Source organism: Erithacus rubecula (genome assembly GCF_903797595.1).
Source record: "Erithacus rubecula genome assembly, chromosome: 1".
NCBI lineage: Eukaryota > Metazoa > Chordata > Aves > Passeriformes > Muscicapidae > Erithacus > Erithacus rubecula.
This window is the reverse complement of record NC_136658.1, coordinates 60,542,731-60,568,624: the sequence shown is the minus strand read 5'-3', so window position 1 is coordinate 60,568,624 and position 25,894 is coordinate 60,542,731. Positions and strand designations below refer to the sequence as shown.

At 35.2% G+C, this 25,894-nt stretch overlaps 1 protein-coding gene across 4 annotated transcripts in view; it reads right to left on the bottom strand.

Annotated features, from left to right (window-relative positions):
* Window positions 1–25,894, bottom strand: part of PCDH9 (protocadherin 9) — a 667,287-nt gene that overhangs the window by 358,651 nt on the left and 282,742 nt on the right. Inside the window, exon 3 of one of the 4 annotated variants that reach the window (XM_079315991.1) lies at window positions 14,473–14,538. The exons of the other annotated variants lie outside the window; for them this stretch is intronic. Within the exon in view, the coding sequence (XP_079172117.1) occupies window positions 14,473–14,538 (66 nt within the window). The remainder of the gene's footprint in view (window positions 1–14,472; window positions 14,539–25,894) is intronic. 4 annotated transcript variants of the gene reach the window in all.

Here is a 25,894-nt window from a genome sequence, read left to right as displayed (position 1 = left end):
ATTACAAAAAAATCTGTAATCTGACAAACGTTGCTTCTAAATATGCCTTAGATCATTGCAAAACCCATAAAGGACATTGAATGTTTATGTACCTACTCTTAACACAGACTTTATGAAGATGCTGAACACCTAAATTCTGTAATATATTGAGCTTCCTGGAAAGGGAGTTTGCAACTGCGTTGTGGGACAGGCAGAATGGAACCCCTGGCCTGAAGGAAAAGAGCTATGGCTGGTCAATAGAACACACCCAGCAGAAAAAATATAAGTTCACACACAGTGAGAACCAGATTGACCTAAAATATTCCACTAAATCATGACTCTTGACATTTGGACTCTCCTTTTCTTACATGCCAGCTCTTGTGTTCCCTTCCATACAGAAACTTCACTAGCTTCAAGGAAAGCTACTAAGTGTCTGTAGTGTCAGATTATTTTCCAGTATGCTCAAAAGGTTAATTCTTCACCTGCAAAGTAAAGGGGCACACACAATGATCCTGCTCCTCCCTGGACAATCCCCTGCTCTGCCCCAGCAGAGTGCTGCACAAGCTCTGTCAGAGCCCCCACTGCAGGCTGGCTCTTCATCCGTCCACCTCCAAGCAGCAAAGGCGTTGGCTGGTGCTTGACACTGTACTCAGCACAGCCAGCATGTGATACACATCCCCAAAATCCACCCACTGGATGATGAATCTTGGCACAGAGATCATTCACAGGGATGAGCCCTTTGTGTCTAAACATATTTGGATACCATAAGTTTGACAGAAAATTATGTAGTTCAGCCAGTTTGGGTGGTGCCCTTTTGCATCGACATTGACAGATTATTAGAAATATAAACTTTAACTGAAAAAGCTTAGGTACTTACAGACTCTGACATTGAAGCTATAAACTAATTTGGGGTTTTGCCCTTGAATTGACATCTACAACTTGGATGATAAGCTGTTTAAACATCAATCTCTGCCTGGGAATTTTCTCTCCCACAGTTTCTATTTTTAGGTGTACTTCTGGCCTTAGACAAAAGAAAAAATCTCATTCAAAATACTTATTATTTTGATAAATATAAATAGTTTTCCAGTTATATGAATTCTATTGTCATAAAAAAGTAAAAAATGGAAGAAGACAACAGGATGATTTAAAAGAAGAAATTACCCCAGCTAGCTGAAAAAAGACATCCCAAAAGAAATTGAGGAAAGAAATCCCATGAGTCTAGGGAACAAAGGTGAAATAAAACAAAAACAAATACTAACAAAAAAACAATTCCAAAACCCAAAGAAACACTTCTTGCTGATACTGTACTTGATTTCAGTTGTTAACTTCTTTAACAACAATATGGAAAAAAACCATCACCAGTTGTAATCACAGACAACAATTAATAATTTTAATATTGATATAACTAACATAACCTTTTGGGGTTTCCTTAATTAGTCTTAGCATAATTTTTGAAACAGAGGGTCACTAGCAGTTTATAGGCTACCATTTGAAAATAATTCTCTGGCCTTATGTTCTGGAGTTAATATTGAGGTAGTATTTAAAGTACAGGAAGAGATACAGAAAAATGGTCTAATTTACTCCTCCTGACTTTTTACTAAACTCTGACCTTACAGTGAAAAACAGTATGTTCAAGCAATCTTTGTTTGCCTAACAACTGCCCAGCAAAAAAAGTAAGTTTAGGTTAAAAATTATAAGCTTTTTGTTTCTGAGTTCCCATTTTATATTGGAAATATTCTAAATATGCTGGAAGGGTTTAAATGGTTTCTCTCTATGGACATTACTTGTGCTGCTAAAATCAAAACCAATTTTGTATTGACTTTATTCAGACTAAGATCAAATGCCTTCTCTTCCTTCAGACCTACTTTCAGCAGGACAGATTCAGCCAACTGGAATGAAATAAAAGCACAACATAAGAGGTTCCCTGAAAGACCTTTCAGTGTTAGCCATCCCCACAATGGAACAGCATTATCAAAAGCTGGTTGCTTTTCTGTCTTCCTAAACTACAGCTGCAATGAGTGACCTCACACAAGTAGGGAAAGACCTAAGCAGGTACCCATCATTCTCACCTTCTCTCTGCATCATGGTCTCTAGATTTTTTTCCCTCTAACGTTAGTTTTCTGTCACTGTAATACTCTTAAAAGCTGTTCTGTTGCACGCTGTTTACAGTGCCTGGTTTTCAGTACTTTGGACATCTGGAGGCTGGATCTACATGTTGAAATGGCTCTGGGCATCATAAGGCTCACAGAAAATATCTATTATTTTATCAAGTCTGTTGACTTCTTGAGACACTTTTTTAGCTGGCCTCTGCATAATACCTGTTACATGAGTAATAATATATATAATTATAGCTTACACACGTAGTTATATGCAAATAACACCATAGCTGAGAACTGTCTCTATTTGGTTTTGTTATAAAAATATTCCAATTTGATTATTCAGGAGGTACTGCTGCAGTCACACACCCACCACCCCAGACTAACCCTGCTGGGACAAGAGCCCCTTTTCAGCTACAGTGATCCAATGGGTCTCTCTTTTAACCACTCCCCAGACCAGGTTTCTTCACCAGTTCAGACCCACAGCAGGCTCTCAGATGTTCCATTCCATAAAGCCAGATATTCATAGCAAAATAACAGAGGAACAACCTGAGCTGCCCGTGCCATCCAGGAAGGATCCAGGAAAGATCAGAGGAACCCCTGGGCTTTTATCCCCTCACTGATCAAACTTGACACAGCCTGGAGTCCTTGGTTGCTGCCATCACTGAGTGTCTGGTCACCTGGCTGTGCCCCATGTCCCCATACCCTTCGCTGTGCAAAGGGTGGGCAGTTCATGGCCTCTTACTTTGGGCTCCCACCCAGAGCTCAACCTGCAGCTCCCACTGCAGCTGCACCCCAAGCTACCTGCACTCAGCAGTTTTTGCATTTTATATGTTTATATATATTCCATTCATACATTTAAATGTATATTTATGTGTTTAAATCCATTGCTAAGATGAGGGAGGGAAATTCAGATCATATTATTTTATCTGTCCTAATTTCATTTCTATCATTCAGTTTAATGGACATATTTGCCCATCAAGAACATTTTAAATATTTCAAAAAACAAAAAGGGTAAAGAAATTTTGTGAAAAACGTGAACTGACCCACACTAATTTTGTATGCAGTGAGTATGAATATAATATATATTTGCATGTATCCTTTTGTATTGTATAAATACTTTTTGGCCTTTTACCTTCAACCAATAATATGATTTAATCAATTGCCTGGTTTAAATCATCAGCAGTGAAGGGCATCAGAGCAACTGGCATAGCAGCTGGAACATTGTCAGAAATTGTGTTAAAAATCTATTTCTGCTGTATATTTTCTTTCATTTGATATTTCTGTCACTGTAAAATTGTGGTATAAGGTAACAAGCAATGCTCCGTTCAGCACACAAATTCTCCCCTACCAGTATCAAAGCTTGATAGGATAAAGTCATGTGATATGGCAAAAGGTTGGAGAATGAGGAATAAGTAAAACAGAAAAACTAAACCTAGATATCAGTTTGGCAAGCAGCCAAAGCTGTTGACTTCTAACCACTGCAGCTGCCTAGGCTTTGGTTAACTTCTCACTGATTTCCCCAAATACAATTTCATCTAAAGCACCAAATTAAAAACAGAGGCTGAGGGACTGTTCTATAAATTGAAAAGTGTACAAATGAATTGCTAGCCAATACACCTGGCAGCTTTCATCTTTCTGAAGCCTCTGATTCTGAGCCTAACACAAGTTGATAGAAGTCAGGTTGGGTTTTCGGATAGAGGAGAAACAAAGAGAATGCAAAAAAAAAAAAAAAAAAAGAAAAAATATTTCTTTTATTATATATTAAGGAATTATTTAGTGAGGGAGGGGTAGCTATTAATGGATGCATTATTTCTGACAATGGAAGGATAGTATAGTGAAAAATAAGGCACAGTAAAGATCATCCAAGTAGATAACAAAGAAAAACAAACAAAATTAATAAAAACCCACCCCAAACCAAAATCAACAATACTCTCTTGTAATAAATCCCTGTGATCTGCAATACATTGCAAAGCTGAAAAACATGCAGTAACAGCCAATTCACTTTGAGCTATTTCCTGATTGCTACATTCACGTAGCCAGGCATATATACCCAATCCTCTAAAGGAAGGTCCAGGATGTGAGGGTTTACAGTGCCACAATATATTAGAAATATGACAGTTTGAAACAGCACTGTATTAAAAACAGAAAATTGATTTCGAAGACTCAGCACTGTTGAAACATTTCAGAATAAAATACTTTCCATTTCTTTCCTACAAAGATCAGTGATTGCTTATCCACTTATCCCTATCCATGAAGCCTCATTAATCCTAAACCAGAAACAATTAATCTGATACATATTGCATGAAAAAAAAAAAAAGGAAAAAAGAAACTTCTTTCTTATTCATATCTTCAGTCCTCAGAGTCTACTAAAGTCACTACAAATGTTTTATTTCTCTCTGCTCAAAGCAGGTGAATGATTACAAATGAGGAAAACTTTTTAAAGGTCTTAAGTAATGTCTATGTATCTTACCCTAATGACAGGAAAAGTAACAAAGGTTTTTACCCAGAACGGAGTAAATTTCTACTGATGAGAAGAATCACTGGTCCCTACTTGGCCAAGTTGCAGTTCAGTCACATAAAGTGGATAAAATCCAGATGCATTATGAAGGTCAATGGCCAAAGTCTGCTGACTTTAATCAGGATAAAGTTATCCTTATCTGTCTAACTTCAATCATTTACAAAGATGGTGCTGAATTACAATTTCTGTATCACCTCTGTTTATCCTCACAAAACATTCCTGCTAGTCTATACTGACATTTCATGTCCTTATTCAATTTCTGCATTTAAAACCTCACCAAATTCTACCCTCAGTGACAACCATGTGGGCTGTTTTATACAGGTCTTGCTGAGGATAATCTGATGTCACATGGCATAAAAAAGATGGACAAAAACTATAGGCATAATTTCAGCCCCTGTGAGTAGAGTTTTTTCAAGCTTCTTTAAAAAATTCTTGGATGTGATTTGGAAAAAGCAACAGCAATTAAACACCCAAACCATACACCACCCCCCTCCCACCAAAAAAAAATAAAACCAAACAAATCACAAAAAAACCCAACAAGCCCAAACAAACAGAATAAAAAGCCCTGAACAAAATAAAACCATGCACTTGAAGGCTGTGATGAAACTCTAGGCTGAGACACCCAAAGTTAAGTATCCACAATGTAGGTATTTAAACTCCAGTTTCAGACAGTGAAGTACTGACTCTTCAGTCCATTGCCTAATCACAGGGTGTGCTAACATTTAATAGACTATAAAGCATGTTGCATGGTCTGTAATATAGACAATATTTAGAAGAATTTTAGAAACAATATCTCAGGTGAATGTCAACAGAAAAAAAACAAAAACCTGTCACATAATCTTCAATCAAAGGAAATGTCTCTGCCTCCTCCCCACTAAAGGATTGAAATTGTTATTATCATGAATCACATTTGCAGTCTATTTTCATCCTACTTCACCTCTGCATTTAACACTAGGTCATAAAATCTTTGAATTCTGGAACATAATATTCCTTTTAATTCTCTCCTCCTCCAAGGAAAAATGCAACTGAAAAACTTCCTTCAGCACGGAACATAATTCTACTTTATTAGGCATGGGACAGGTGAAGAAAACTTGTGAAGAACTGTTTTCAAGAATACTTCCTCATCTCTCCCACCTACAATGATAATTATTGGTTTAAGAAAACAAAATAGCATAAAGAATGGAATAAACCCAGGAATGTCCAAGAGTCTTCTCATACAAATATATTATCAAAATACCCACTTAGTCAACCTCTGCACACTTACCAGAAAAGACTGACATCTTAGTAACATAAAATAATAGATATATCTTCCTTAAAATATTCAAATATATTATTTTTTTTCTTTTTTACACCAAGAAAAACAGCTTTGAAAGAAAATAAATCTGTGGGAGTATGTAAAAATGTCTTTTTTAGCAGCAGAATCCAGTACTACATGTCAAATGTGTATAGTACACTACATGCTGATTATTTTATATATATATATATATATATATATATATATATATATATATTATAGTTCTAGACAAAAGGAACATGAACATTGAATCTGTTTAACTCCTGTGTTTTGAATCCTTATACAGGACCAGCCTTTCCAAAACATTTCAACACTTTCTTTACAAAGAAGAATAAATCATCACCAAAAAATTGGCCAGGCATATGTATGACTGTTTTCTGTTTCTCATTTCAATGATATTCAAAAAAACAAAAACACATTGTATCATTTGAAAAATCAGACTGAAAGATAATACTGCCAGTAAGTCATGCAGGAGATAAAAAGCTGAAGGCAATGCACCAAATCAAAAAGATAATCATTCAGTACTTTAGGAAGTTTCTTACATTCCCCTCTTTCTCCTGCTGTGCACAAATGCAGAACAATATATACAAAGTGTCTGTTCTGTTTGTGAACTTTCATACAGTATATAAGAATGGTTAGACACTAAATAAGTGCAGAAATATTCTGTATGCATGTGTTAAACATATATACCAAATATTTCTATGTCATGATGTATTTAATAAAGTGGGCTGACAGACTCTAAAAAAGGCTTGCAGAGAAGCTTGCTAATCAAATGCAAAGCATTTCAAGCATCTAGAGATGGTGAGCAAGTGATCTTAGAGGCTTAGAGGAGGCAGAGGAGAAAGTGAAAATGTGTCAGGCACAAGCATAGCACAGAGGGGTCAGGCTCTGTTAACACAGTGCAGCTCAGGAGCTCACCACAAGTGCCTGTGCACAAACACATGTGGAGCTGAAAACAATCACAAGGAGTCCATACAGGCTCCACAGGACTAGTGAGGAGGAGAGGTTGCACTTTGTGAACATGGATAGTTTGAACTCATGGAGATATGCACTGGAGCAAGTGATTAACTGGCAGAGCTGACGGATCAAGATCAGACCACGTGCAGTGATGAGTGTCTGCTAGACTAATTGATCAAGAGAGGAAATGAAGTCCCTTTTATAAAACTTGGTGAAGCCTCACAATCACAAGGGTGAGATAAAAACCTTCCAACCTCTTCTGAAAGGACAAAATGGTGGAACATAAACTATCCAGAATACACACAGTTGAAACTATTGCTATAAAAAAAAAAAAGAAATAATTACTAACCTAGACTTTAGAAAAGTAGATTTAAACTTCCTAAGGATCTGCTTGGTGGGGTCTAATGGGATTGCCCTGGAGAGTAAAGATGCAAAGATGCTCAGAAGAGCCAACTGATCATCAGTGACAACTTCTTCAAAACACAGGAAAAGTCCAGTGTGAGGTGTGAGGTCCAGGAATTCTAACAGGCACAGCATAACGTCAGTGTGGATAACAAGGAAATCCTGATGGTGCTCAGGTGAATTACAAAAGCCAATACTGCCTTAGAGTTCATACTACTGAGAATTACGATGCACAAAAAGAAAGTTGTTCTATCAGCCAAAGGAGGACAAAGGGAAATGTGGGGCTGTCACTCAAACTGCAGGGAACCTTTTGGCAAAGAACATGGAAAAACTGAGGTAATAGATGCCTTCTTTTCTTCAGTTTCTGGTGGTAATGACTATGTCAAACTGCTCAGCTCCTCTGAGCGTGTGCCAGGGTTTGGGAGACTCAAGAATTACTCCCCGTAGAAGATTGAAGCACAAATAAATTAAGCATATAGGACATCAGCCACTGTTCATGGTCTTACAAATGTCAGGATCATTAGGTTAGGTTTCTGATGACACGAAAATTTGCCCACATTTGAAAAAGAAAGAGGATGATTTTTGGATGAATGGCAGGTCAGTCAGCCTAGGCTCACTACTCAAAAAACCTCTCTGGAAACTACACCCAGGCACATACATCCTACAGGCATTTACCAAGGACAAATCATGCTTCACCAACATGACTGTCTTCTGTGATGAGATCATTGCCTTGGTGAAAAAGGGTCTCCTTGATCTTAGCTACTTTCCTGTCATTTTAAAAAATATTTTATTTTATCCACACTAATAAATTGGTGAGAATATGTTTTTGAGTGGGTGGTCTTCCAGTTGCTGAAAAAAATTGCTTGGACTGCCAGGTTCAAATGATTCCAATGGCATCTTGTTTATAGGCATGGTTAATGGGGCTAATGACACCTTTGCAGCTGATGCTTTCATTAATAAACTGGATCATGAGGCAGAGGGCATCCTCTGCAAGACTGCAGATGACCCTAAGCTGGTGGGAAGTGCTATGTATGCTGGAAATCTGCACTCCTATTCAGAGAAAGAGTGACAAACTGGAGAAATTGTCAACAGGTACCTCAAGTGCACCAATGGAAAATATAAAACCCTTTCAGAACAGGGGTTGATCAAGTTGGAGGAAAATCTGTTTGCAAGATATAGCTAACAGCCTCAAGTTAACCTTGTGAAGGGCTTACTGAGTCACAGAAAGCTTATGGAATTTTCAAAAAGAGGAAAAAGTTCAAGAAACTTGAGTCAAATCCATACTGGACTCTCTTCTCTTCCCTCAGAGTGGAAATCCTTGAGTGAAGAATATTTTCAGAGCACAGATTGGGAAACCACAATAAAATTTGATTGCAAGGATGTTTTTTCTAATTGTGGTTTGACATTTAAATTAACACCAACTGTTTGATTACTCAACTCTCTTCCTCCTCCATGATGGATAAATATTTAATGAGAATAATCTCCACTGTGATTGTGAACAGAGTAAAGAAGTTAATTCCTTCTCTATTTTTTCTCAGATCCCTAAGAAACCAGGTATTATCTGAGGAGTTACAGAATAACTAGCTTTCCTCCAGATCTCTTTATAAGTATTCACCAGAAAGCTAATATTTATTTAGATATACCAAGAGGAATTTTGCTGCCCCAGAAGAAATCCTGCTAAACTTTACACAGTACATCTTTAGGGTCAGAATCATCACAGAATAAGTGTGATTTTGGACTTAAACTAGGTCTTCAATCTTAGTTACAGATGCAATAGCTCATAACTTAAGTCTGCTTGACTCAGATGTGCTGATAACAGCTTGTTATCAGTAGCACTGGAAGGAACATGTGAGGCTCCTTTTAAAACCAGCTATGTGAAAATCCACAAAGGATACTATTACATTACTTCTGCTAGGAAAATATGCCTCAAAGTATCTCAAGGAAACCATTAGCAAACACAGTTATTATTAACCTACAACTTCTTTTTAGTTCTGTATTTAATTACAGTATGTTGTGTCATGAAAGGAGTTAGAGATAGAAGAACGCTATTAAAACTATATAACCCTCCCTGTGTAGAAACTAGAGTAGATCCCCAAAAGAGAGAGAAAAGAAAAAAAAAACAAAGGAAACCACACGTTTTAAAATATTAAGGTATTAATTAATATCGCATTCATGACTGTCCCTCTTATCCCTTATATATGAGAAAGAGAGACAGAGAAAGGGAGATATAGGATAATACTTAGAAATATCTTGTTATTTTATTCACTAAGAATGGAAGCATTATATGACTAAAGAAAAAAAGAAAAACAGGAATATCTTGTTATATATTGCTGGTAGACAGCAGCATCCTACTTCCAATGGCAGGTTGTTAGCAAACCTCTTCACCCAGAGACAAAAAAGATGCACTCCTTACTCAAGATTATGGTTTGCACTAGATGTCAAAACAGGAGTGAGAGAGAACATCTAGATTTACATTCCCTTATGAGCCATTAGATCTGTCATAACAACAGTGAGACAGAAACTGGAATACTTTTCTTTAACATCTCAAGAGAAAAGAGCAGGCAAAGCAAGTATATGGGAGTCTGGAAATACAGTTCTTCATGATGACTGAAAGATGTGGTCTAACAATTTTTGGTAATATAGCACATATACTCCAAATGTTCTACACATATCTCTTAACTTACTAAAATGTAGGTGAACTAGTTGATCAAAGTATCAGAATATCATTTAACAAAACAAGAATGGATCTATCTTCACCCCAGTAGGGCACTTGCTTTTCCATATGCTGCCTCTTGTGCTTCTGCTGTGCATCTGTCTCATATAAAACATTAGATTGTTAGATTCACTATCAATTACAGACTGCAACAAGTTTGATTTCAATTACAACAGGAGAGGAAAACAGCTTGGATCCCTTAGGGGAGGTGCAGACACCAATGGAGTGAATCAAAAATGAGAATCGTACATTGCATGTTACCAATTAGGGAGAGAAGTGAAGTCAAGATATATATATATATATATATATATATATAAATATTTATTTTTATATAAACCTGATTTTTGTATAAACCTGATAAATTCAGTTTCACTTCACATTTGAGACAGAAGAGCAGTGCCTCATTGAGCAACATCTATTTAGATGAGTTTGAAAGAGCTGTTTCCCAAGCAATTTTAATGACAGTTCCAAACTGCAAAGAAGGGTACTTTGAAAACAAAGACATAATAAAATCTAACTACAAAGAAGATCGTGGTTTTTCCAACATTCCTGAATTACATCCAATTTAAGGTACTTCCAGTTAATAGGCATAAAAAGTTATGATCAGAACAAAATAAAAACTGAAAACTTCTACCAAGATTAATAACAATATCTGTATACACAGATTCCAAAAATTAAAATGTACAGAACATTCAATTTCTCAGAATCCTGACTGAAATAGTTATTGTCATCTACTTGAACAGCATGGAAAAAATCCTTTCTTAATATTTTTTTCCCAGGAGAAAAAAATATTCCTCCACAAACTTTGTTTGGAAATCAAGTAATTTATGTGATACATATTCAAGTGAGATACTTGAATAGTCTTAGATTCTTTCCTTTAACCTTAGCCAATTTCCTAGAGTCTTCATCTCTTTCCCCTCTCAAAGAAAAATTCTGTTAATTTACATCAAGCTCAGTCAAGAGATTCATGCTCATATTATATCCTCCTCCACAAACCTTCTTTCTGCTTCTGCTTTTGATATTTTTTTTTCTCTTTCCTATACAAACATACTCCCAGATTTGTGTATTAATGTGTTGGGGTGGAAAGCAGTATTTCCACCCCCAAAGAACAGATGTTAATGTTGTCAATGCCAAAGTACCATTATATTCCTAGAAGGGATTGCTTTGATCACATGACACAGATAAGAAAAAGCACAGCTTAGATAAACTGAACCACGACTGTAACTGCCCATCTGCAAACAATAAAATTAACATAGTATGAGATGCAAGACAAAGCTGCTCTAGCTGAACTCTATTACACAATTGTTGCTGACTTCACACTTTATAACAGATTTGGGTTGACAGAACAGAGTGATAATGACCTCCATGACAACTGCTAGTTGGCCTTACATATGGATGATATCAAGGACACTGCTCTGGAGCCACAGAGGACACAGGCTCGCTGGCTTGGTTTACAGTGGCTTACACCAACAGCATGATTTATAAATCCACAGACAGTTATGACAATAACTCCTCATGAGTGAACACATCCAGCATCCCACAAAAGACTAAGCTTGAACCACACGAACAGAAGTCCAGTTGTCAGCTAGGGCCCAGCCAGGATGTGCAGTTGGAGTATGTGTCCTGCACCACTGCATGCTGGTTTGAATTGGGCTGAAGGAAATGCAGCTTTGACTGGTGTGTGTCTGTGTGAGCACACACATGTGTGAATGTGTGTAGAATAGGCTGAATAAATGACAAAGTGCTATCCTGGTGCTCTCATCTCTCTCCCACATCCTAAATACATTTTAGATTATTCATCCCTGTGTGCTGTGTTTCCACTCCTGAATCCATCCCACCCCAGCCTGTTCCCCCACAAAATCATGCTGTCTGCACTGCTGCTTATCACCTACATGAGACTCTTACCTACGAGCCTCAGCATCTAGTATTTCGGATCATCTACCACAAATATTAAAGGCTGAAATGACTGAAATTGAACTTCAAGAAATAGAAAATCCATTAGGTCTGAAACTTGTTTTAAGGCTCTTTTTTTTTTATTCTATTAGATACGGTGTTAATGGAGATTTGCTTTGCCAAGAATCCTTTTGAAAGAGGCCACATAATTGCTATTTAGATGTGCAAACTACTCACAGGTAATTCAGCTGTTTTTTAAAAAGCAAGAATACAAGACAACTTTATTCATACTCAATAATGCATTGCAAAATGTGCAGTCCTCATTCACTCTGAAGATCATCAACATTATTAAGTATTTCTCTGACTGTGAACATCTATCAATATTAAAATGATAAAAATATATTAGAACATCTAAAGTGCTTTACATAAGTACCAGCTTGGAGGATTTTTTCAAAGCCTAACATTCATAGGCACAGAAGCCTTAATTAAACTGATTAGACAGGCCATTGTTGTCGACTATCAAAAAACAACAGCAGCAAAAATAAAAGCTAAAGGTTTTCCAGGTCTAATATCAGCTGGTAAAGAGAATAACTTTTTCCATTTCTAAAACTTAGAACTAGAATGGGGAATATTTCACTCTTTTTTTTTTTTTTATTTTTAATCTCTTGAAGTATTGAACTTAGCTGAAAAAAAACCTGTCTGACAAAGACAGTTCATAGGGAAAGGCTGAAAGAGTTACATAAAATGTTCCAGAAATTAGTTTCAAAGCTTAGAACTTTCTTCCTGTTTAGTTACTTTAGTACTTACTTTCTGGTAATTAACATCTACTTTCCCAAAATACATTTCCCAAACATCTGTAGTTCTTAAGGCACCAGCTTTTACAATGTGATGGATAGAATAAAATATTTTCCCTCAAAAATGGACTTGATCATGAAGCATTACATGTATTGCCCTTAGATTTAAACAAATCAGTACACTACAACTGCTTATTTTAAAATTAATATACAATGGAATAAAATATTTGGCTTGATAGCTTCTGCTAAAACACTGCATCCAGGAGCAATACAAAAGGATCTAAGTACATATATGCATGTTTAGTCTCACATGGTATTTAGTTGTCTGAGTGTACCTCAGTGATGTCTAACCATTGCCATAAAAAGAATTTATAAATAGCTGTAGTCACATAGATTTCTAATGTTGGCTGCTAAATAGAATGGAATAAAATACTTCAATTGGAAAGGACCTACAGTGATCCTCTAGTTCAACTGTGAATTTCACTTACTACTGTGTTCACTTTAAGTTACTTGGCTTTGACGTGTCTAATGCCTTATTTTTACAAAAAATGTCCTTCAAAATTCTTGCAGTAATCAATTATTTTATAATCACTGCATTCTCTATAATTAGAAAGGAGACAGATAGATATCTAGAGGGTTTTTATCTAGATCAGCTTTATACTACATTAACAGATATTCAACAAATTTTATTCAGAATATTTTACACTAAAAAAGTTAAAGCAATATCCTTATCTCTGAAATGCCTGCACTGAAGCTAATGTATCCCACTATTAAAGCAAAAACTTCAAACACCCAGTAGGTAGTCAGAAAATGTAGTTTTAAATTTATATCTGGTACAGGAAACTGCAGTTTCTAGGAAATTTTCTTCTGATGTAGCTTAAAGGAAGTGACAAAAAGTGTGTAGTTTTGGGGAACGAGGCCTATATTACAAAGGAAATAAAATTGCACTGTAAATTTATAGTTTGAGTAGTTGAACAAATGGAATTAAATGTTTAATAACATTAAACTAAATTTAAATTGCATTTAGTGCTTTCAGCCTTTAAAACACTAGAAAGTTCTGATTTTCTATATGGAGTTTTCTGATGTTAGTTTTGAAGAGATTCTCCTAAAAAAAAAAAATGCATATAGTGGACAGACTCTGCAGTCCTTTATTTTGCACAAAAATCCAGTGTGGAAACTGACAGATTAGTCTGCATTTCTGGATTAAAAAAAATAAAAAAAAGTACATATCTGAACAGACCATGGCTCTTCTTTAATGCAGTGCTTTAGAAATCAAAGCCTTGAACTCTGGTTCTTCTCTGATTCCTGACTGTGATAGTGGAGGACAGACAGCATCTGCCAGACTCAATTTCTGAGAAGTCCACATGGTGCTCAAAAGAAGATTGTTATTTTCCCTGGCTTACTGGGTTGGAGTTCAGAAGGCAGAGTTAAACAAGACTTTCAAGAGGATGCCTGGAGAAGGGCACTGTTCAATAGGTCCAGCTGTGAGCCATTAATTGCTCTGAGAGGCAGTAACTAACCACTCGCTTGTCTGAGTAAAGATAAGAGAAATGGCGTTATTTTAAACTTCAGCTGAAGAATTCTCTCTTGCCCCTGTCAGATGCTTCCACACAGTTCTAGTTGACTACAGGCATTACTTCAACTTTGCATCACTGTGACAATATTGAAAAGAATGGAAAGACACGTGCACACATGTATAGTACTGCACTTCTTATGAGCCCTGCAGGAGTTTGGTCCATTGAATTCAGTGACACAGGGCCCAAAAATACCTATCTTAAAATTAAATACTTATTTTATTTATTGCAGTGGATCTGATATCTTACCACCCATGGTTTGCCAGGTACCCAAATCTCCCACAAGTACTTCGGCATATCTCCAAAATTCAGTGCCTAAAAAGCAATAATATTTAAATAATAAAGGCGTGTCATTCTTACTATAGATTGTCAGATCACCCACCTCCCCAGTATCGGCCCAATATTGGTACTGTAGAAAGCAAAATGTGAGTAAATTTCTACTGAAGACAGAAAAATAACTTTTCATGAGAATTCACAGATTTTAACCTAGCATTACCAAACATATGGGTGGTAATATTTAAAATGCTACATCAAACACCAGTGTGCTTCCTGAAAGCTGATTGTTGGACATTTTGTTGTAGTCAGGCAACAGATTTGCAGAAGGGTTTTTATTGTTCTGTTTAGTGAACTACCAAGTTGTTTCATAGTAAGAAACTTTCCTCTTTTTTTAGTTTAATGCACTATTAAGCTTTTTATTAAGATATTATTAATCAGCCTTGAGACTCAAAAAAGCAAAACCAGCAGATCTTTGAAACTGCAGTTAAAGCTGTGTTTAATGTGGGAGCATTAATGGATGTTCATGCTCTGTTACTAACTGCTGAATATAAATAGCACAATGTACTACTTCAGGTTCCCTCCTGAGTATAATAGTCACACACCCCAAAATATCATGTCTCGGAGGACTAGAGTCATAAAGACTGTGTGTATATGACTGTAAGAGAACAGTGGAGGGAAAGTTCAGTAGGTTACTAAGTTTGAAAAACCTTCAAGTCTGCCTATTCCAAGAGGAACTGGTGTTCTCATCAGGAAGGACAGTCAGAAAGTCAGCAATCAACACAACACCAAGTCTTTGCACTGTTCTATTTTATTTGAAAAAAGAAAGCTTCCCAGAGAGAGAGAACATTACATTAAGAGTAATGTTTTTGAAAACTTGGACAATTTCAAATCTGTTCTCTGTAGAGTAATATACCCAAATTGCAAACAAGCACTCTGTGCCCCATATTCAGAAAGAACATTAGTATTCTGTACAGAATGGTTTATCCACTCCTTTACCACTCTATAGTGAGCAAAATCCTCAGAACACTTTACATCAAATTGTACTTTTACTTGCAATGGAAAACACATGTCTCTTCCAAAGTACTCCCAACAGGTACCTTGGATATTTCACAAAAGTTCTCTGTTCTTGGAGAATTGTATCACAGTTCAGCTTTTTCAAGAAGTCCCCATGAAAGCAGAAAGTCATCTTAAGTATTTTATCTACTTAAAGTATTTTCCTCTCATATCTTAAGTCACATTTCCAACTAAATTCAGGAAGTTCCTATTTGTCATCTAAAATTTCAACTGAGAAAAAAACAACAAAACAACTCAACCCACAAAACTCAAAATTAAAATGCTTTATACAACCAGAAATATTATTTGGTTTTACACAAGCAGAAGTGTTTCTTGGTTTTACACTCCACATGAAAAGGCACCTATGTAATCCATGGAGATTAACAGGGAGAGTTTAACAATAAGGTAAAGCCACTGGGAATGCCTCATTCTAAAATCTGCCTGTATTTTCTGTGATGTTTTGCATATCATTGTTTTTCTCATTTACATGAGTACAAATGAAGAGCAGTTCACCCAAAGGCAGTGGAACGAAACTGGTTAAATAGCAAAGGAGTCCCTGTGGACCAAGCTCTCTCTTAGAATGTATACTGACCAGTTTTATCCACTTTGATAAAGTGATGAGTTTTTGAGAGTATACTCTATATTACCTAATACCCCCTACTTGTTAGAAAGTCACCTTTACAGAAATGTCACCTTTGCAGAAATAATTAGTTTCCTCAAAATAATTGGAAAGGAATTACAAGAAAAATTTCTATCATAAATAATGAATATTTCTCCTATTCCCTTGGCTAGTTGAAAGCTTAGGAAGACATCAAAATAAAGCAGGAATGATCAGGAATAAAATCTCATTCACATAGCAATTTCCGGTTTAAAAAACAAATTCACGCCATCATAAAATACAATGCCTTTTTACAACAAAAGAGCAGACTACAGCTACATCAGAAGAGAAATATGTCTTTCTCACTTTCCCATGCTTTCGGGAATGGTTAAGATCATGACATTGCAGGGACAGAAAAGGGAACCAAAGAAGCAACAGATTCACAATATCCCCATCATTTTTTACAGCTTCCCTGTGTGCACCAGCATCTCATAGAGAGCTGTACTGAAAGCAATTCCTCCTCTCAGTCTTCCAGTGGCAATTTGAACCACAATTAAATTTGGACCATACTCTTCACACAAAAAAAATACAGCTTGAGGCTGAAGGAAAAAGAGATTTTGATACAGAGGAGAGGAAAAAAAGTAGTTGCAAAAAAAGAGTAAAATAAATCTTATTTTTAAGTATTACAAAGAATGAAGTTCTAACAGGAGATGAGTCCCTTGTCCCTGGGGTCAGGTTAGAAAGTAATCACAATCAGCTGATGGCCTAAATTCATGATTCCTGCTATGGCTCGTGAGTGCCAAACATTGGAAATATAGAGTTGGATCCACAAGATCTTAAGAATATATGGCTTCCCTAAAAGGTGTTCAAAGGTCAACATAATTTAAGATATTATAAAACATGCCAGATTTGTTTCTGTTAAATTTAGTACAGTTTTATCTTTTTCTTTCTGTTTCGCTAAGTCTTTTTCTAAGTCTTTTCAGCAAAGTCTTTCAACCAAAATGTACACTTTTTTATTTTTTTTATTTTTTTTTCATTTCATTTATCATCTCACATTTGTGAACAAAAATTTTATAGGAATACCTTGAGCTAAACAGTTTGGATGGAAGAGGGAAATTACAAAGTCAGCATCAAAGATGAGATTGCAAACCACCAGCAAGAAAGATAACAGAAAAGACTTGCCAATTGCTTTTTCCCTATAAAATGAACATATAGAAGCAGAGACCTCTAACAGTAATGAAAACAACCTACTGTGTCATCATTTTAAGCAAGAAAGGGAGAGAGAAGATTAGCCTAAAACTCCTACAATAATATGGATTTTTTTTCAGCTGACAAAAGCAGTACTATATAAAATCTTTTCTGTGCTTTATTTCTAATTACCTTCTATCCTTTAATGACCAAGAAAGCACTTGATCTTGAAAGTCCTTGTGCAGTCAAAACTTCCACTAAAATTAATGGGACATTTTTTCCAGCCTAAGAGCTCTGAGATCAGTCCTCATACTTTGCTCTTTCTAAGCTACTTTCATTAATCAAACTTCTTAGGCTTTTTCCTCTCCTTTTCCACTAGGATCATATACTAAAACATACAGACACCAGAAATCATAACCTTGCCTCAGGAAGAAAGCCTGCTGCACTTTGTTATCCTCAAAAATAAGCTCAATTTCACAAGTAAAACCCCGATTCTGAAGAACCTTGATTACCTGGACGCCTAATACTTAATTTCAGCCTCTTTCAACAGTTCTAACAGATGTTGTGATAGTGCCTGTGGAAGTTAAGCTGTCTAAATTACACAATTGCCTCTGGAAGTCAAGCTGTCAGAACTACACCACTGAAATGCACATACACAAACTTACTAATCAGACAAACCTCACTGAAACTAACAAAAAAACATAAGGGACTGAACAGTCCTGTGTCTCACCCCCAGCAAAACAGGAGTTTAGAGACTATGGTTCAATGCCTGTTTCTCCTATTGAGACTGATATATAACTCATATGCCTAAGAGGAATGAAATTAAATCATTACTTGTATGCCTCAACAAACCACTTCATTTTCCAGACTTCATTTTTCAACAAAATCTACTAAAAAATTCTGCATTCAAAAGAATTTACTGTTGTTATGGCTTTAATACAGTAGCATTGATACTCCACCCCTCAGTTTTCTCACACTAAAACAGAATAGGATGGTCCTGCATAAAAATGAAAATAAGATACACTGTAACCTGTCAAATAATGTAGTATTAAATTGCCCTAAGAAAAAATATGACACTCATTTATGGCTGATCATTAATAGGTCTTAGCAAGGATATCCTCCTGCATTATTTTTCTCTTCAAAGGCACAGTAATGTGCATATAGATGGGAAAATTGTCAAGACATCATGGCATTTAATTGTTCATTTGGAGAGCCTAATAGTGACTGTAGTGCACCAGCTTACAGTCTAGGAATTATACAATTCTGTTATGTATTCTTTCACAGAATTATATCTTCCTTTGAGATGCTGTCATATCTGTGAAGATTCTGTAGCATTGCCTTCATTTATGAGAAATTTAAGCTAAATGAACTTCTGATCTTTTAATAATATTGAAGAAATAAAAGATCCAACAGATGACAGAAAGAAGGAGAAATAAAGACAATGAAGTGGTTTGCACTATGACTCATTAGTACATACACATAAGTATCTCCATAGTAAACACTTAGTTGAAGAAGTAGCACAGAGTAACTCACTGGGTTCTCTTCTTTGCCAGCTTGCCAGGTTTAAATTTGCTTTGGTATTCTTTTGCCTACAGCTCATATTTATGTTTAAATGCCATAATTTACAGTACTTGAAAACACACAGAAAAATATCAAATAAATAATACCTACTGATAACGGTTGCTCATCATGGGAGAGAAAAAAAAAAACAACAACAAAAAAAAAAAAAAACAGAAAGAAAAAGCAGCAACTACATAATTTACAAAGGCAAGAAATTTTGCATATTTTCAAAAATGAAACCAATGAAAAAAAACTACATATGAACAGGCCCTTCCTAAAGGATGAAGCAAAACCTTAAAAGACAAATTGTAATGAAAAAAATAATGAAGGATGATTAAAGTTAGAACTAAAAAGTTCACAAGATGTGCAATTATTTTCCTGTGTGAGCAATTAAGTATGTTTTTAGAAAGACAAATGAACATTTTGTCAGATAAAGAATTGAAGTGCATTTTTCACTGCCTTTTTTTTTTTTTTTTTTTTCTTTTCTTTTCTTTTCTTTTCTTTTCTTTTATATGCAGTCTAGAAACTACCTATACTGGTGTTAGGAATGAATACAGAAAACAGAAAATCTAGCAACACAAATGTTTTGGAGATGGCAGAGAAATTCTACCTCATCACAAGAACACAAAAAGAGGCTTCATAATTCAGTTTTTTTTCCCCAAAGCATGTGCATTCTCCCACTCATTTCTGTATTTGCAATATTTTACACTATTCAAAAAATTACTGATAATAATCACACCTCTTAGTCACCATTGCCTCACAGAGCTATATGCGCTGCCTTTATCCCAGGTTCCTTTGTTAAATTAAGTCTCTGATAGTTGGCTAGTAATGGTCAAAATTAGATGTAAGGAGGAATTAACACTGCAAAGACAGTGCAGACCTAAGATCAAGTTCACCTTTCATATTTTACAGTTAATTCATTTCTCTCTTCTACTTATTGTCTATGTAATGCCTAATTAATGCTGATCTCCTGATGTGAGACCACTTGACAGATGTAAAACTTTATCACATGTAAGGTACTGAATATATAATTCCTGCAGAAGTCTCATTTTATTTTGAACACAGACATCTAGATGCAATCCACGCATAAGGACAACATAATCCAATTATTAACTAAATACCTCTTGGTATTTCTAGTACAGCACAAATCTTTATGGCTGAAATGGATCTGGACGGACTGTTAATGATGAGAGTTTATAACTGGTATCAGCCATAAAAGATTATATTATCATCTTACAAATATCAAATAATTGTAGTTGTTTGCTTCTCCAGAGCTGTCTAAATTATCATCTGTGAAGTCTTCCACACTTATCTCAAGGGCAAATGAAAGATAGGCTAAGTAAGACAAAGAATAATGTGTGGTTCCTGGGAAACAGATGACCACTATGTAGGCTTACATAGGTTACCCTAACATGAAATAAATTGGTCGTTTAAATTTAGCTCAACGTAGAAGTGATTTATCTGTGAAGAAACACAAGTAAACTACTTACTGGTTACTCTAAGGTCAAAAAGAACTAAGATCCAAACCACTACCTGGGCAACAATGATTGTCTTATTGCTCTGCTGTTCATTGCACTGCACCTGTTCTGTGGACACATTTGGGAAAAAGTAGATGATAAGGGCCTCTCATGACTGTGAAACTTTCTTCAGGTGAAACTGCAGAAAGGTTAGTTGTATGCACATATCCCCAGCAATATACAGGACACAGATTGATTAAGGAGTTGCAGCATTAAGTTAGCAAACTATATGTGAGAGGAAAAAAGAAAAAAAAAAAAAAAAAAAAAAAAAAAAAAAAGAAAAAAGAGCATACTTTTTGTACTCTCCAGTGATTTCTAAATGCTAAAAACAAAAACATCAACCAAACAAACAACAACAACAACGGAAAAACAAAAGGTAGTATAGAATCTTTCTTTCAAAGCAGAAATCCTCCTTCCTTGTTTTCTCTCAAAGAAAGTATATTATGATGCAAAAGACAATCCCTTACATCTCAGAAAAGAACTCTAGTTTGGTGGAAAGACTCTTAGTCAAGAAAATTTAATTTTACTAAAATCCTAAAAGTAGATGTGATTTGACATGGATATTGCCACTATATTTAAATATAATCATTTTTTTTCCCCACAATTTAATGTTTTGACTCCAATCCTATGAAGTCTACAAGCTCAAATCATGCTGGCAATAAATACATATATTGAGAGCTTCTGGTAAAGCTTTGCACAGCTAACACATCAATTCTCTTTTACGAAAAAGGAAGCAGCAGCCCTCATTGAGGAAGAGGAATACTGGTAATTACTGCTGCCATTTAAAAGAAATGTAAACTTCTTACAGCAGTCAGAAGGAATTAAGAGATGAATATGATCAGTTTATTTTTCTCACTATAAAGAACAGTGATAGAGCAGTTCTAATGAAGACCACCAGGATATTAAAGAAACAAAGCAATGCTTGCAGGAAACTTCAGAAGCTACCCTGATTACAATGCCTAGGATACGACTGACTGAGCCCACTGTAAGTAGTTTTCCCTCTCACAAACTGAAAAAATACAGTTTGTCAAGATTTACATTGTTGCAGACATTCCTACTCATTTATTCATATACCTTTTTCCTATAAAGTTTAGTCTTAATTTTACCTTCTATCTGAATGCCACAGATTTTATCCCAGTTCTTACATTGGTGTTAATGCTGGAGGGAGACAAAGGGGTTGATAAAATAATACAATTAACAGATTTGCTTGACTAATGAGTTAAAGGCTGATTCATACCCTAAGCCATCTTATCTGTCATCCATTACCTCCATATAGAGAAAAAAAAAATCACCCCTTCCCTGTTGTGCTTCTTCATAAGCATGACTTATAATTTTAAACAAAAAATATAATCTTCAAGCTCTTTAATTTTTTTCAAATTCTACAAAAGCCAAAGCTAAACTGAAAGCAGAAGTCAATAAAATAATGCTGTCTTTGCAGCAATTTGCATAGCAAAAATGTTTCACTCAGATTAAACAAGAAGATGAAAAACATTTTTCAACAAGATAATGCCAAACTGAACTCAAAGGTCTAAAATCTTGGCTTGTTATACCATCCCACACTAATCCTTTCATTGCCAGCAGTTGATTTATATCAGTGAGTATTACAATATAATGTAATTAGTAATGGTAATATTACCACAAATAGTATAAACAGCTCTGCTCTACTGCCTTTAAATTATTTTTGTAAGCATGTTAATAACATACCATCAAGCATCAATACAAATCCTTGACAGATTCTTGAAAAAAGATTATGCATGTCTAAGCAATTTTCTCATACACAGGTTTTCTTTAGAAAACATGTTGTCACTATTCCATTAGCTCAAAACGGAGGGTATGCATAAAAGAATCTCTGCTAAAGAAATCTGACTGCTAGCCAGGAAAGCATATACTCAATAGTCTGTATTTACTACTGGCTGGGTTAGGGTTGTAGGTAGCACCAAATTAATTTCATCTTTAAAAGATGTCTAGCAATGCAGTGAATGAACCCTTTGAATGGCACAAAACCTCATTTAAAAGTATTTCAACAGAGACTGCTGGAAAGAAAACAGAGTAGATTAGCAAATATGTAGAACAGACACCTTAGGTCTGACCCAGAGTTTCTGAAGTCCACCAGAATTTGGATGGTGTCCTAAACGAGACACATTCCTGTAACAATTTAAAAAAAAAATTACACACATCAGCCCAAAAAAAAAAAAAAAAAAAAAAAAAAAATACACACTACCAAACCTAAACCCAAAATGAAATTTATATATTTTTGCAAATATTCTACCATAATTTAAGGGTACCTAACTCCCCACAGTAAAATACTACATAACTGACAAAGGTATAAACAGAGTCTGTAACTCAGCATTCCAATCTCTATCATATTGATCTACCTTCTGGAAGTGCCACTAGTTTTGCTATAGATGGACCCCAGCATAGGCATCTATAATTTTGTTGTCAAAAAGTTCAGCAAGGATCTTATCATCATTGTTCAAAGATATTTTCCATATTGTCAGATGGTTGGCTGATTTGATTATTTTTCCATTTTGTATGGAACTATTGTTTAATAAGATATTCAGAATGCCAACAGGTATCCTTATCACTAAGATAAGATTCATATGAGCATATAGAAAACAGATTTTTCTCCAATCTCTTTTTTCTTTTTCTTTTTTTTTTTTTTTAATCTTCCCACCCCTACCCCCCCCCCCCCCCCCAACCCCCCGGCCCCAAACAGTATTTTAACTCAGTAATGGAAGTATTTTAAATCAGCATTATTCAAAAGTTTCTACATCTATAGTCAATATCTTTCATGGAATATTTCAGTCTAAATGTTTAAAGTTTGTTTACTGCAAGCAAAGATACAATGGAAATGTAGATTTTATTTCAGTTTACATGGTTGTTTGGTAGGGTTTTTTTGAGGGGAATATTGGGAACTTGTTATTGTGGTTTCTGGAATTTTTTGTAAAAGCATACACAATCATAACTATGGCTATTGATAGAAATTTACTTTCATAGGCATACTCACAGTTTATTGGAAAGAAAGTTATGTTACATGATTGTATTAAATAACTTCTAGATGTTTCCACTTATCCATACCTTTACAATCATTTTACTGAAACCACAGTCTGGATGAACAAAATCCACCTCTTCTGATTTAAATTTTGTGCTGCTTGGGAAAACAAACAAAAAAAAAAGAAAATGATGCCGAAGTCAATGTAAACAGAATCCTTCCTTTTACCCTCAAATAAAGAGAATTTACCATTACATTGGTGGATCAGTCATCTGTTTCATTTCTAGGGCTGAAATTTTACAGCTGCTTTCCTGTTTTGACTTCATTTAACACTTCTACATTTGAAGTGGATGATGTTTAACAATTAGTAATATTATGCTAAAATAAGCAACAATTTTTATTCTTTAATTAAGGGTCATCATAAAGCCAGTCCTCCTGTTGTGATATACTTAGAGAAATGAAAAGAGTCTTTCAGGATCTACACCATCTAAGGATTGCTTGGGATGTGAAGATTAGAGATCTATTACATCATTTATTTCTCTGAGACCTGATGTGAAAATACAGAGAAACAATGTATAAAGCTTCCTTTCCCTAGCTTTCCCTAGAACATTCATACAGAACCAGGACTGACCAGGAAGATACAGTTCAGTAACTCAGTTTCAGTCCAAGCAGCCAAAATGAGCCTCTTCATTACTCTCAAACTATTGACAAAAAAATAATCCACTTGATTAGTCTATTATATTAACTTTAAAAACCATCAACTGTGCAAGTTTTATATTGAATTGACATTCAGTGTCCTATTGCAAATCTAATATTCCCCAATGTTGTACAGAATCAATCCTCTCATAAGCAACTGATAACATAGCAACATATTTGAAGATTTTAAACCTGAAGTCCAGCTTTTCAATTATTTTCATAAGATTCAGTATTATCCTAAGTAGATATCATCATATCAATGATTTTAGAATCCATTTTACTATGATAATTACTTCTGTCTGATTTTGTAAAAGCAGACAGCAGTTAGTGTTATGATACCACTCCAATATTTAATTACACAGAATATTTTAAATTCTGACTTTAGGAAACTAAAATAATTTTAAAGGCCCTCAACCCTAACTACAAATGGGCAGTTTTGTGCCAAAAGAAAATTTTATGAAGCCTAAAAAAAACTATAAAAACCATGCAAGCAGTTAAATACAGAAAAGTGAAATTTATAAATTACCCTTTATTATGGAAAAAAAATTTGTCTGATATGTTTTACTAAAAAGCATTTACTGCAGGAGTATTCCACAATGTATTTCAATTTTTTATGTGGATCCATCAACTAATTGTTTTTACTTGCCAAAAAAATAAAAGAATTCTAATAAGCAAGTGTAACAAAAATCCTGATTTTTTTTTTTCTTTTTGCTCTGCACAGTCCTCTTCGAATGGATCATCACAACAGTTTATCCTATGCTCCCACTCTTTTATATACATATCTTATTTGTTTGTATCTTGATAAGCAGGAGCAAAAAACTAAATTCCTGGCCTAGGTTTGATTGAGGATTGGAGAAAAGCCTCAGTAGCTGAAAATAAACTACTTGAAAATTTGAACTAAAGTTCAACATTTAATTGCTTGAGACTTTAAATTCCTCTGATGATGGGGTACTAAAGAGGAAAACCCTCCTACTTCATAAGTTTTCTAGTGTAGTTTTCAAGCCAGCACAGCAGCACTGTGTAATTTTCTGTGTGCATACTCTATACAGGACTGGTTATTCTTCTAGAGAGAAAAAAATACAAAAAGTATAGGCAGTCCTTTATTTTAGAAAACAGACTACAAACCAAGATTTACAACAAACAATTCATGCTGGTCTAGAAAAAGCAGGAGATAAGCAAGCATCCCTCAAGCTTTCTCTCAGCTTCTGATGATTTGAAAATCAGCCTGACATCTATTTAGAAATCCACAACTGTTCTTGTTATTTCATATTTATGAAGGGCAATGCTTTAAACAACATATAAAAGTGATTATATGAGTAAAAAGAAATTAGCTAAAGCTGAACTGCCCTTTAGAGGCAACTGTGAGGCTTCAGAAAGTGTTTTAAATTTGTTGTTTTCTAATTCTCTCTTTAATAAAGAGTAGTACCTAGTGACTCAAACCACACATATTTTGGACTCTTCAGTATTATTACTCTTTAACTAGCCAATAACAGAAAAAATCAAACCAAAGAAACAAAAAAAAAAAAAACCAAACAAACAAACATAACAAGCCATGAGTTTAAGAAGTCCAGTTGATACAAAAAGCAGTAACATATTTATTTAGTATTCTGTCCATAGAGTGATATTCTCACTGTTACAGAGTTCAACAGAAGATGCTACAGAATGTCTTTAGCTGAAAACACTACATTTCCCACTGTGTCTCCCATGACAACCAGGCTTCTCTGAAAACAAACTGTACCACCCGAAGGCATCAAGAGTAGTAAAAAGAATTTGCATTCTTCCTTCTGTTGC